At 40.4% G+C, this 13,217-nt stretch overlaps 3 protein-coding genes across 5 annotated transcripts; 2 read left to right on the top strand and 1 right to left on the bottom strand.

Moving 5' to 3' along the window:
- Positions 1-601: 601 nt before the first annotated feature.
- Positions 602-3,572, bottom strand: tyw3 (tRNA-yW synthesizing protein 3 homolog (S. cerevisiae)). Its single transcript, XM_027158283.2, has 6 exons — positions 3,172-3,572; positions 2,974-3,054; positions 2,070-2,168; positions 1,911-1,982; positions 1,546-1,679; positions 602-1,357 (listed from the first exon to the last, which is right to left on the bottom strand). Exons 1-6 carry the CDS (start codon positions 3,343-3,345, stop codon positions 1,150-1,152), a joined length of 768 nt encoding a protein of 255 aa, XP_027014084.1. The 5' UTR covers positions 3,346-3,572; the 3' UTR covers positions 602-1,149.
- cryz (crystallin, zeta (quinone reductase)) lies at positions 2,075-8,471 on the top strand. 3 transcript variants are annotated; one of them, XM_027158281.2, is made up of 9 exons: positions 2,075-2,211; positions 5,165-5,289; positions 5,368-5,520; positions 6,708-6,871; positions 6,985-7,036; positions 7,552-7,701; positions 7,773-7,874; positions 7,970-8,065; positions 8,283-8,471. In XM_027158281.2, the coding sequence occupies exons 2-9, from the start codon at positions 5,182-5,184 to the stop codon at positions 8,442-8,444; spliced, it is 987 nt and encodes a 328-aa protein (XP_027014082.2). In that variant the 5' UTR covers positions 2,075-2,211; positions 5,165-5,181; the 3' UTR covers positions 8,445-8,471. The 3 variants fall into 3 exon arrangements, with proteins under 3 accessions (XP_027014082.2, XP_027014081.2, XP_027014083.2); XM_027158280.2 differs by lacking the exon at positions 2,075-2,211 and adding an exon at positions 3,137-3,211; XM_027158282.2 differs by lacking the exon at positions 2,075-2,211 and adding an exon at positions 3,987-4,135.
- Positions 8,472-8,747: 276 nt separating this feature from the next.
- Positions 8,748-13,211, top strand: lrrc53 (leucine rich repeat containing 53). The gene is made up of 6 exons (XM_027158266.2): positions 8,748-9,341; positions 9,964-10,113; positions 10,296-10,415; positions 10,552-11,373; positions 11,555-11,935; positions 12,013-13,211. The coding sequence occupies exons 2-6, from the start codon at positions 10,107-10,109 to the stop codon at positions 13,209-13,211; spliced, it is 2,529 nt and encodes an 842-aa protein (XP_027014067.2). The 5' UTR covers positions 8,748-9,341; positions 9,964-10,106.
- Positions 13,212-13,217: the final 6 nt, after the last annotated feature.

Below are 13,217 nucleotides of genomic sequence, written 5' to 3'. Positions count from 1 at the left end.
TAGACTACTGACCGGTGAGCTAAGATAAAAAGCATCATCTTTTCAAATGTTTATGTCTTTGAGCAGATCTCCTTTTGATTCGTCTTTGAGCAGATCTCCTTTAGATCTGTCATGATTGGTCAGCTAATCGTTTTCCACCACACCACAGGACAGGGCACATGGACCACCAGCTGTTCCTGATCAAATCCACAAAGCACCTGTGTTCACTTCTTAAACACAATTCATCACCAACCTCCCATGATAGAGGAGGAACTTGCTAATGAGCCAAATCCTCCAAATGAGCCATCACAGAGGCCCGAATCTCTTAAGAGTAATGATCTCTAATCCTGAGGAAATGGGCTTCCAAACCACAGCCCAGCTTCACCAGCGACGGCTTGGCAGAGACGAATACCATCTTAATGTGAAGCAGATAAAGGCTACAGCGTACACATGTGAGATTCATGTGGGATTTTCTCTGAAGTGTCTGATCTTTAACCTTAAGTAAATCTTTTTCATGAATGAACCGATGAAGCGTCGTTGTGTGTTTACGAGATTCTGGATAAAATAGACTGAACTTTTTTTAAAATTTAGTTTAATTTACATTAAGTTCAGAAAACTGTCGTCTCACTTATCCTGTATTTTTATTTCAACTTCTTTACATAAATAAGACAAACATGTGGCGTGTTCCGACTCTGAATCTGACCAATGCAAAGCAGACATTTAAGACTAATAATTGTTGATAATAATAATAATAATAATAATAATAATAATAATAATAATAATTCATTTCCAGGGGAAAAAAAGCATCTCCTTAAAGGAAGTTTTAGATCATAAATTTCTGTGCTTTCGATTATCCATTACCTAAAAATAAATCGAAGCCTTCTACCCAATGAGAATTGAGCTCATGTTGCTTAATTCTCTGGAGTTATATATAAATATCGTGTCATGTATAATTTATACAAGTCTGTATTTTATAATTAAACTGTAAGTATACTTCAGATTCTTCCATTTGTACACAAAACACAGAAAGTGAACTAACCATATAGTGATTTCATATAAAACTGATGAAAAAATGTCCATTAAAAACAATAATAATAATAATAATAAATAATAATCAGGCTGTTCAGGATGAGGAGTCTGTGGAGCCTCATGAGAGCATCATTAATGGCTCTAAGAGAACAGCCTCAGCTCGCAGTCCAGCTCGTTGCTCTGCTCGCTGTCACTCTGTGGTCTGACGCTACAGTCCGATCCTGTGCCGTCTGTCTCTCTCTCTCTTCTTCTCCTCCGTCTGTACACAGCCTTCTCATCCGACTCTGCGTCCTTTACGCACCTTTTCTCCTCCTCTGACTCCAGTGCAGATCTCAGACAGTCAGAAAACCTGAGACAGACAAAACACAAGCTAGTTTTTTACAATCTGTGTTATTAGCAAAGTGCTAATTAGTTCTACATTGTAATTTGATGTCCAGAATACCTATAGAAAAGATATACAGTTGCTGGATTCTCTGTTCTGATTGGTTCAGAAGGTCTTGTCAGGAAACTGTACAGAATATAAATGTGACAAAATACCTTTCAATTCTCTTTAGGTTTTGGTCCATTTTATTATTGGCGACTCTGACGATAAACGCTATATATTCGTCTGAAACCAGGACCTTCCCTTTGTGGCTGAGAGGAACTTCGAGACAGTGGGTACTGCGTACAGCCTGCATTTAATCACATTCAACAGAAAACCAATCGTGAGTTAAAGTTTACATGTTTTTATCGTATTATAATGAAATGCTGAGTGATAAATAAACGTGTCATCTAGAAACATGAACAAATTTATTTATGATTTATGAATCAATTTATCTCAGAGATCAAGACTTGACGAGACCCAAAGAAACCGAACGTGTCTAAATAATTGCGCTGTGTATTTATAAAGTCTGAAACTTTACCATAATGATTTTGCCTTTCTTTCCCATGGTCACTCCAGAGTTCCTGAAGCCTGAGTTTATAGCCACAGAGTGCTGTGTGTATGGGGAGGTAAAAATATATATATATTATACCTAAATATTTTACTGATATATAAATTCATTGTTCCATTTTAGCGTTACCAGGAGTTGTGCGTCCTCGAGCCGTTTGCATTGCACATGAAGAACACAGGGTTCAAACTTAAACACGGCGTCTCCAGAAGATTTCTCCAAACCAGCAATCTGAGGAGATGAAAAAGTCTTTCAGCGGAAGTCATCTGATCAGGTAATGTGTGTGTGTGTGTGTGTGCAATCTGTTGTAGGTTACAATACCAGCTTAAAGGCTCATTGTTGAATTTATCTCAGTTTGCTCGTGTTTATATTGACTCACGGACTTACAATAAAATTTTATTATCCGAACCCGTTATCCGGGTCACGGGGAGCCTGTGCCTATCTCAGGCGTCATCGGGTATCGAGGCAGGATACACCCTGGACGGAGTGCCAACCCATCACAGGGCACACACACACACTCTCATTCACTCACACACACACTACGGACAATTTTCCAGAGATGCCAATCAACCTACCATGCATGTCTTTGGACCGGGGGAGGAAACTGGAGTACCCGGAGGAAACCCCCGAGGCGCGGGGAGAACATGCAAACTCCACACACACAAGGCGGAGGCGGGAATCGAACCCCCAACCACGGAGGTGTGAGGTGAACGTGCTAACCACTAAGCCACCGTGCCCCCTCTAGTGTTTTTATTAATTCATTTAATTTTATTAAGTGTTTTTATTAGACTCCTGTATCATTAGATCATTAACTGTTTTTTTTTAAACAAATAACACTTATTTCATTATAAAATAAAGATAAAGGCCATGTTGATATAAAGACTGTTGGGAAGAAAAGCATTAGCATAAAAATGCCACGTGATTGTGAAAGCTCAAGCCTGTTTTTTTTTGTTTTTTTTTAGATTAATGGAGAAATCTTGAAGATGTGTTTTATGTGATTAAAAAAAAATCTGAACTAAAATGGAAATACTCTTACCACGTCGTCTTTGGTACACGTGTTATGTGTGACAAATAACCAGGAACAGTTCTGTTTCTGCACATCCACACAGTCTGAAACCTGCCAAACAAACACAACACAGAACCCGGGGCTTGATTGATTGGTTAATTGATTAATTGACTAATTACCTATTTAAGGCTTGTGAGAATGAATCCTGATCCAACGTGTGTTCTTTACCCCATCGATCAGGATGATTCTCCCAGAACATGAACTCGTGGTAAAATAATTGTCAGAATTATTGAGAAATGAGACCAGAGTGTTGATGTCCTCATCTATATTGCCCTTTTTACTCAAGTCCAGCTTGTTTAAACACTGTTTCTTCCACTGTTTAAACGTGTTTTCTCCTTCCATAGCAGATACTCGGCTAATAAACAACTGGTATTACTAAATATTACCTATAATTATTGTTTTGGTTTGGGTTTTTTTGCAAGCTAGCTCTGTGTTTGAATGAGCTGCTAAAACACGTGGTTATTGTTTTTGTTGTTTCTTCTTCCGCTGAATCCCGACTCCTGCAAACCGATTCGGAATCGAGTAAAAAAAAAGTATTCGATTCCTCGCCGGAATGCATCGAGCCTTAGGAGTCGATTCCAAAATGTTGGATTCTATTTCATACAAAGAATATGATTTATTAAACGTTGTTTACTCGTATTGGTTTGTCTCACAGGAGATTTAATTATGTTTACTTAATATTAATGTGTGTACATTTTATTTACTTATTGGTTTAATATTTGTTAAATTATTTTAAACGGTGACTCTTACAGATGACAGGAGCGAATGATTCAGTTATTTAACCTCTTACTATTACGTATTTAAAGTTAATTAATAGCACAATCGCCTACATTTTTCCTTTCCTGTATTTTTTGAAGCTCCGAATCGACAATTAGAATGAATTCCTTGAATCGACGGTTTGATTCTAAGAGTCGATTCTTGCAGTCTAGTTCGTTATGCCCTGACTGATTGTCCTGTTAGCCTATCAGATCGCGAGGTTGAATAGCAAACCAATCGCAGCGCGATAAGGCGGGATTTGTTGTGCATGAAGAGTATGGTATGGTAGCCGCGTGGTATCATGTGACTCGGAAGTATTTACAACATCGCGAAACTCAAAGTCTGCCTAGACTCCACTGTGTGTGTTTGCAGCTTGGTGAGTTCGACACACGTCACACTCGACTGGATCTTGTATTAAAAGTCTTTTTGTTTATTGTTTTTCATGCATTGTGCATTAGATAGCATGCTTGTCTGACTTTAAAGCTTATTTGATAATCAGTAGTTTATGCAAACTGGTCTTGTTTACATTTGTTGTTTATTTCATGCAGGAAATAAATTTGTCTAATTCATTTGAATAACATTTTGAATATCCACACAAGCAATAATTATGGAGCTGTTTCTGAATCATATAATAACATATTTAGCAATATGATACAGTAATTAATCATTAATAATAATAATAATAATAATATCAGTTATTTATAATTAATTATAATAATATTGCAGCATATGGAGGGGCACGGTGGCTTAGTGGTTAGCACGTTCGCCTCATGCCTCCAGGGTTGGGGGTTCGATTCCCACCTCCGCCTTGTGTGTGTGGAGTTTGCATGTTCTCCCCGTGCCTCGGGGCTTTCCTCCGGGTACTCCGGTTTCCTCCCCCGGTCCAAAGACATGCATGGTAGGTTGATTGGCATCTCTGGAAAATTGTCCGTAGTGTGTGAGTGAATGAGAGTGTGTGTGTGCCCTGTGATGGGTTGGCACTCCGTCCAGGGTGTATCCTGCCTCGATGCCCAATGACGCCCGAGATGGGTCACGGGGAGCCTGTGCCTGAGAAGTTCGGATAAGCGGTAGAAACTGAATGAATGAATTAATGAATATAGCAACATGTCATTAGAACTTGAGTATAATTCTGTTTTGTAATAGTGGTCGAGTGCAGACTAATGACTCTTTATGATTATGCTGTACTTTAATTCCTTATGAATTCGAGGGACATTTTAACATAAAATAAGTTGAAATCAAACCGACTAATAAAATGTATGATTCAGGCCACTGTTCACCTCCAGAGAACTTGTCCTGCTCTCATGGCTCCTGCTAAGTGATAAGAAATGGACCCTTGAGAAGGAACGCGGGATGTTTTGGCTTCACATTAATAATGTATGTGAGTAATAGTGTGAACCTGTGACAGGTTTCCCAACAGTAAAAATGACCTCATTAAAAGTGATGAAGGCAATACGAGTTTCCGAGTTTGGAGCTCCTTCGGTTCTCAAGTTCTGCTCTGACCTTCCGGTTCCTGCTCCAGGACCCAAACAGGTAAAGGTCATAGTTTCCACACAGCTGTATTATCCATCCATCTGTATGTGCTGTGAACATTTCTCATTTGTGCTAAAGGTGCTCATTCGAGTGCACGCATGCGGAGTGAATCCTGTGGAGACGTATATCCGCTCTGGAGCTTACGCCCGCAAACCCAGTCTCCCCTACACGCCCGGGTCGGATGTAGCCGGCGTGGTTGAGGCTGTGGGAGATGGAGTGCACTTCTTGAAGGTTACCTGTTATTTATTTATTTATTTTTTTAAAGTATTACTAATTAAAAAACATGTGTATGAGGGAAATGAATGTGAGATGTAACTTTAAATGTGAGGTCTCCGTTGTTTGAAAGCCAATGTTAACATTTGAAATCACCAAAACAAACACGCCCCTAACCCAAATGGGTCCCACCCCTGTATCGATAGCTCCGCCCACACATACATACGTAACCCAGGCAACTAACAGAAAGAAACGTGTCTTTATCATAGCTGAAGGGAAGAACAATACGATTGTAGATAAACAAACAAGCAAAAATGCCACACAAGCATAATGATGTAAAGGACAAAGGCATATATTAGTTCTGTGTAACAAAGCAAAACCAACGTTACTCACCTATCGAGAAGGAAAAAAGCGCCTCGGCGTCTTAAGTAAAGTCGGCCACATATTCACAGGTCGGAGTTTCCCGAGTCGATAACTCCTGAGCTAAACACTGTTACTACACAAAACGCGGTTGTAGCTGCCTCTCTACATTACTACGATAGAAAAGAGGTGTTATTTGTGTAGTAACAGCGTTTAGCTCAGGAGTTATTGACTCGGGAAACTCCAACCTGTGAATATGTGGCCGACTTCCTGCTCCTTCAGTTCTCTCCAGCGCTGGAAAGCTGATCCTATATTAACACGTCCTACTTCTTGTCCTTATCGTAAGTCTTTCTTCTCTTTCTTTCTTTGTTTTTATCCTCCATGTCAATGTTAAAACCGCTTTCTGCTAACGTCACACACACGCACTGAACACTCTCTCCGCCCATATCGACTTGACACGCCCCTTTCTGCTCATTGGCTACACGATAGTTTTGTTTTTGTTTCGTTTGCCGGCCCAGCGCAGTCTTCTGAAGTGTTTCTGAAACAACGGAGACCGCACCTTTAACACAAGCACATATCTGTGTGATGTGATAAAAGCAAACTGAGACCTGTTCACACTGTACTGAGATTTTGCTCCTTGTACCTTGTTATACAGTATAAATGATTATTACATTCTTATTATCCCATTACACAGCATGCCACTTTCCATATGATCTTCCATCATTTCATCTAGGAAATAAACCACACTTTGGGTTTATTAGAAAGTTGATTATAATGTAGAGCTTCAGTGTACATCAGAGTGATGCATTTCCAACACCAAACTATCAGCGAGCGTCTTCTCTCAGGCAGGCGATCGAGTGTTCAGCACCGGCACCGAGACAGGAGGATACGCCGAATACAGCGTGGCTTCAGAGGCGTCCGTTCACAAACTGCCAGATTGTCTGAATTACAAACAAGGAGCTGCGTTGGGAATCCCGTACTTCACTGCATACAGGGCTTTATTTCTCAAGTAAGAACAAGCAAATGTTTTTTTTTTGTTTGTTTTTTTTTCTGGTGGGTTTTTCCCAGATGTTTGTCTGTGCCTCTCTTTTTAAAATTAGTGTTTATATTTTTCTGTAAAAGGGCTCATGCGAAAGCAGGAGAGATTGTTCTAATTCACGGAGCCAGTGGAGGAGTAAGAACAAAAATTTCTTCAACTTAATAATAATCATTTATAAATTCTGAATAAAGTTCTGATTTTCATGATCTTGAAATCTGGGTTTTAATTAATTAGTCGATTGATGCATTTTAAGAGTTTTAATATTAAACAATAGGTAATGGATTTATTAATTATATAATTTATAATATTATAATTTATAATATAATTATATATATAATTATATAATATTATGTAATTTATTATATAATTTATAATATAAATAAAAAATATTACAGAATTTTTAAAAAATCCCAAAAAAAAATGGACAATTATTTTATAACAAAGATTTGATTATTAATAATAACAGAAATTTAAAATAATTATTTTTGTGGTCGCTTTTTGCTGACATCGATAAAAACTTTTCAATGACGTTCCTGGTTTCGTGCGGAAAATAATGAAACCTTTTATTTTAATACTCTTAGGCAACATGTGTATGGGTTGCTTGTATTTTCTCTTTCGTGTGTGTGTGTGTGTGTGTGTGTGTGTGTTAGGTGGGAGTGGCAGCGTGTCAGCTGGCCCGAGCGTGTGGACTGAAGGTTCTGGGTACGGCTGGAACCCCCGAAGGCATGAAGCTCGTGCTCAGTAATGGAGCTCACACGGCCTTTAACCACAGAGAGAAAGATTACATGGATCAAATCCTGGTATGTTCAACTTCCAAGCAGTAACGAGAGGAGAAGGAAAATGATCACTATTCATCATCGTGTGTGTTTAGGATGCGACCGAAGGTCACGGTGTTAACGTGATCGTCGAGATGCTGTCAGACGTGAACCTGAGCAAGGACCTGAAACTGCTGGCGTTTGGAGGCAGGGTGATGGTGTGTGACGCAGCCCGTATTTCTCCTCACACATCTTTTAGATGCTTGTGTTTAGTGCTTTCTTCCTTACTGCCGTTATTATGATGTTCTTACAGATTGTAGGGTGTCGAGGTACTGTGGAGATTAACCCGAGAGACACGATGGCTAAAGAGTCCAGTATCATCGGAGTGGCTGTGTTTCATGCCACAAAGGTAAGTGGAGCAAATCTTTTTTCCCATTCATTTGGCAGACACTCTCAGCCAGAGAGACTTTTAGCTCGTTTTATACAACTGAGTAATTGGGGCTTGAGGGCCTTGCTCAGGGGCCCAGCAGTGTCCGTGTGGTGGACCTGGGATTCGAAAAAAATGGTGTGTGTGTGTGTGTGTGTGTGTGTGTGTGTGTGTGTGTGTGTGTGTGTGATCTGTGAAGGAGGAGAAGGACGAGACAGCTGCGGCGCTGTTCGCAGGAATGGAGGCCGGGTGGCTCAGACCTGTGATTGGTCCAGAGTACTCACTGGAAAAAGCTGCTCAAGCCCATGAGGACATCATCAACAACTCTGGGGCTGCTGGGAAAATGATCCTGGTTATGTGAAAACCAATAAAATGCTCATTAATCTAAGGGATTTTGTTTTTGATCAAATTTGAAGCATGTGTTCAACACTGTTACATATTATTATAAATAATTATTTCTTAAATAATTTAAACCTGAAGTATGCTATTTTAAAAATGTTGAACTTTTATTCTGAATAAAATATGATCAAATCTATTATGCATTTTTACAGGTTGTATAATTAGTATTTTTATTTAAATGAGATGAAAATTTAATCTGTTTACTAAAGCATGTGGTCTAAAATCTGCACTAAAGTAAAATTCACTCATTTAAAATATTTATTTATTTTTAGAAATAAGTTATTCTTTCGCTGAGACTGACAGATACATAAGCCACGCCTCCTTCACTGAGACTGACCGATGCATAAGCCACGCCTCCGCTGAGACTGACAGATACATAAGCCACGCCTCCTTCACTGAGACTGACAGATACATAAGCCACACCTCCTTCACTGAGACTGACCGATGCATAAGCCACGCCTCCGCTGAGACTGACCGATGCATAAGCCACGCCTCCGCTGAGACTGACCGATGCATAAGCCACACCTCCTCCGCTGAGACTGACAGATACGTAAGCCACGCCTCCTCCACTGAGACTGACTGATGTATGTTTATGTTATTTAAGGTTACTGTGTGGACGTTGCCATGTTCTTATTTCGGAGCTGACAGTAAAACGAACTCGTGTCCTCGCCGCTCTGTAAGCCAGCTGTAAGATCAGGTGGCTCTCAGGTAGCGAGCAGTAACAGGACACCGTCAGTCTACCTGGTACCTGTTACACCCCACACCTTCAGCTCAACCACAACAGAGGGACGATCCACCGAATACCGATCGGAAACCACCAGGACTACGGGAACCATGATGGTTCTTGACCTCATGTAAGGTATGATCGGGAAACTGGATGTTCTTTAATGTAATGGAAAATAATGACTGCTGTAAAATGTTTGATACAAACATAATCTTAGGCTCATTATTTAAATAATGCCTGATGGGATTTTGGGTATTTAGCCTTCAACATCAGCTCACAAAACACATATAGAAACGTCTGAATTTGCCTTTTAGATTTATTTATTGGATTACTTTTGGTTATTAAGGATCATATAGAAGGAATTTGATTAATGTGACCTGTTAGAAATTCTATACTATATAAATATCTTTGATAATGATGGAGTTCCACCACCACCACCACCACTAGAACCACTGTACAGGTCAGGTTTTCTGCAACATAAGGGTTGAAGCACTAAAGAATAATAATAAAAAACAGTCTAGTAAAAAAAAGAATCAGAATTAATGCAACAAAATGTAGTAACACTTTGGCAACTATTAATAAATAAAAAAGATTAATAAGATATAAAAATGGTGTGTAAACAAACCATCTGGTTTCTAAGTAAACAGCACATATTGAACAGATTAGTCAGTAGACTCTTCGTGACCTGGAGACACACCCTTAATGAAGAGAGCAGGTGGAGCCTCATGCATGTTTTATCACCGCTGCTTCGTAACAGGAGCGCAGAGGGAGACGAAGATGCTGCGAGAGGTCTGCTTGAGCTGGTCACATAGCAGTATCGGTTTATTTCATCAAATAATAGATCATCATATCAAACCCACAGTGAGATTCTGAGGGACGTGCGATCAACACCATGTGACCATGAAAAGTAAGTGTGATTATAATACCGTTATAACATTTGTTAGTCACGTCAAAGCATTTCATAATTTTCGCTCGATTCCTTTAGACCTCCATCCGATATTTAGTTCCGTTGTTGAATGTCATACAACTAAAGCTTTGATACGGTCAACCTGTAATTAGTCCACGCTAACTGACGATGATGGTTCTCAGGTGTCTTCCTGCTGCTAATGGTGTCAGTAACACAACTTCAGCTTTCCTCACTCTGCCCGAATTCCTGCATCGTTTGCTCCACTGATGCCATCATCTGCAGTAAACTCTCAATGATCATAGGTGATAAAGTTTCTGTACCTTTTATGTTCGGTTCATATATCGGAAAAGGAAATACTAACTGAATATAGTATCGATCATAAAGTGAACCTACCCTTAGTTCATCATTTCTTTCCTGATCCTTTTCTGTCATCTCCAGAGGCTCCAGATTCAACCAAAGCCTTGATGCTCACTGATGGACTCATAGACACCGTGGACCGCATCGTGTTCTCGGATTTATCCAACATGAGCGTTTTGGTGCTCAGCAACAACATCATCTCTAACATCACAGGCGACGCTTTCCAAAACCTGACAGTTCTCAGAACGCTATCTCTGGACCACAATCTTATCTCCAGCCCCTCACTGGATAGACTGACATTCTCATGGCTTCATAACCTAGAGACGCTTCATTTGGGCCATAACGCTCTAGAGGAACTTAATGGATCCTGGTTTCAGAAGACCAATTCTCTGAAAACTCTGCTGCTGGCAGGGAATCTTCTCACCAGCCTCAACTCGAGTACTTTCGCATCATCTAACTTGAGGAGCTTGGAGACCTTGGATTTGTCAGACAACCTCATCTCCTACGTAGGCCGAGACACGTTCCGCAACTTGCCACGTCTCAGTAGTCTGGATCTCTCACGAAACAGGTTGCAGAATGTGCCTGATGCTTTCTCCTATCTCTCACGCCTCTCGATGCTAAACCTAGACCTTAATCGCTGGAACTGTAGTTGTGAGCTAAAAGAGCTCTCTCAGTTCCTCAACAGCTACATTCAGTCTCCATTGAAAGTGTTGTGCAATGGGAAAAAGATGGCGTGTGCTAATTCAGACAACCCCGATGTAGTTCAGACAGTGCTGGAGCTAACCGAGGCTAACTGCATGCCAGCCGACAGAACCATCACAGCGGGCGTCAATGCTAAGAGTTCCATCACATCTCAACGCTACATCAGAGATGTTGCTATCGCTGTTGTCTTTTCTTGCCTGAGTAAGTATTTACTGAATATGAAAGACTACATCCAAGTTCATTGTCTGATCGAGTGATGAAAAGTCCTGAGATCAAATCTGAGCTACACCAGAGCTCCAGAATGTGACCATAGCGCTGTAAACCAAATGAATAATGTGAATTTGTCTGGACTTTTCTAACAAGAGATTTCTTCACATTTCAGGTGGTGTCATAGTTACACTTGCAATATTTGCAGTTGTACAAAGGAAGTTGGGTAGAAGGTTTAATCCAAAAGGAGCAAAAGGAGCTGAGGAACAATCCAGCCAGACATGGGACTTCTCTGAAGGCAGCAAGGTGATGTCTTATGCTTTCCATAACTCCAACTATCGAGGCCATCCACCCTGTGATAAAGAGGATACTTCATCTGATAGCAGACCAGACACCATGGGGAACCATTTTATATGCCAAAATTGCAGAAAGACTTTCTATCACAGAACAAACAGCAGGGGGATTCAGCCTAATAATGAAGAAGAATGGTCAACCTATATGAGCAGTGACCAATGGAAGGACACTGATGTTTGTCCATCAAGGATTAATGATGAAGGTACGAAAAGAATGGGAATGATTTATTTGCTCAGGGTCATTTCTGTATTTCTTAACATATTTTTGTTTAAATTACAGATGTTAGAGCTCAAAGACACAATGTGAAGGATATCGGTGGGTTAAACACTGATTATCGCAGACAACCAGTTTCAAGACAAGATATGTCAACCGTTGGAATGCACCAGATAGCTCTGAGAAGACAAATATCCATCGCCCAGAGACAAGCCTTTGCCCCAGATGAACAACCAAACAACAAAATGGCATTATTTAAGCAACAACATGGAGTATATGGTAGTTTACCAATACACCACTATAGTCAAACCTATGCGGATGACATCCATGACGATATATCTAGAAATAAAGAAGAGGGTATACTTCCCAGAAGCTCTAAGGTCATTGTGTACAAAGATATTTTAAATTTCAACCAGTCTGAAGTGGACCAGCAGGGTGGAAATCAAGCAAGAGTGCAGAGAAGTGTAACGTTTGATTTGTCCATGGAACGTGCCTTGTTCGTGTCTAGGAAAGAGGGTCCGTACAAAATCGGCAAGACGAAAATGTCTAAAACACTTGGCGAGAAATGCAAACCGAGCCCAGGCAAGGTTTCTGCCAAAAGAATCAAGAGAAGCACTCACTCAAGGCATTCGCAAATCCCTAAAGCAAGATCTCAAGGAAGTATTAAACTAAAGGTTAAGCTAAATCTGAGCCCTCTTAGAAGAAGTCAGGTTCATCCCAAGTCTGGTTCTAGCCACGATCTCAAAGAGGTGAAGAGAACCTCCAAAAACATCAAGAAAGACAAATCTCAAAAGATCGTTGTGAAAAAGGACAGTAAAGGGGGGGAGAGGAAAGAAACATCCAAGAAGGCCAAGATTACCAACAAGTTGCAGTGTGTTGAAAGTTCAACCGATCCAGGTGAAACTCAAGGATTAGAAAAGAATCCAGAGGACTCATGTTCGCTGATGCAGACTTCAACTCTTTTAGCTGAAAGTGTCACACCACTTGGTACAGAAAATTCTACAGACCCTCAAATCCCAACCCTGGATCTGAGCCTGGCAGTGAGCACACCAGAAGATGCCAGGAGTCTGCAGAAAGAGCTTCAAATGCCAAATGATGGAGTAGATCTTTCAAATGACTCCGTGGCCCCAATGCCCTCAACAGTCTCCGTTGTCCAGGAGTACCTCTCTTCAGGTGATGGTTCACCAAAGAGGAAGCTTAGACTGATTGTTCCTGAGAAAACCTCCAGCAGGCCACAGACTGCACTGGAGAAAAAAATCAGATAGGTTTCG

Source organism: Tachysurus fulvidraco, chromosome 22, assembly GCF_022655615.1.
Source record: "Tachysurus fulvidraco isolate hzauxx_2018 chromosome 22, HZAU_PFXX_2.0, whole genome shotgun sequence".
Taxonomy (NCBI): Eukaryota; Metazoa; Chordata; class Actinopteri; order Siluriformes; family Bagridae; genus Tachysurus; species Tachysurus fulvidraco.
The sequence above is the reverse complement of the archived record's forward strand: the minus strand, read 5'-3'. Positions and strand labels throughout refer to the sequence as shown.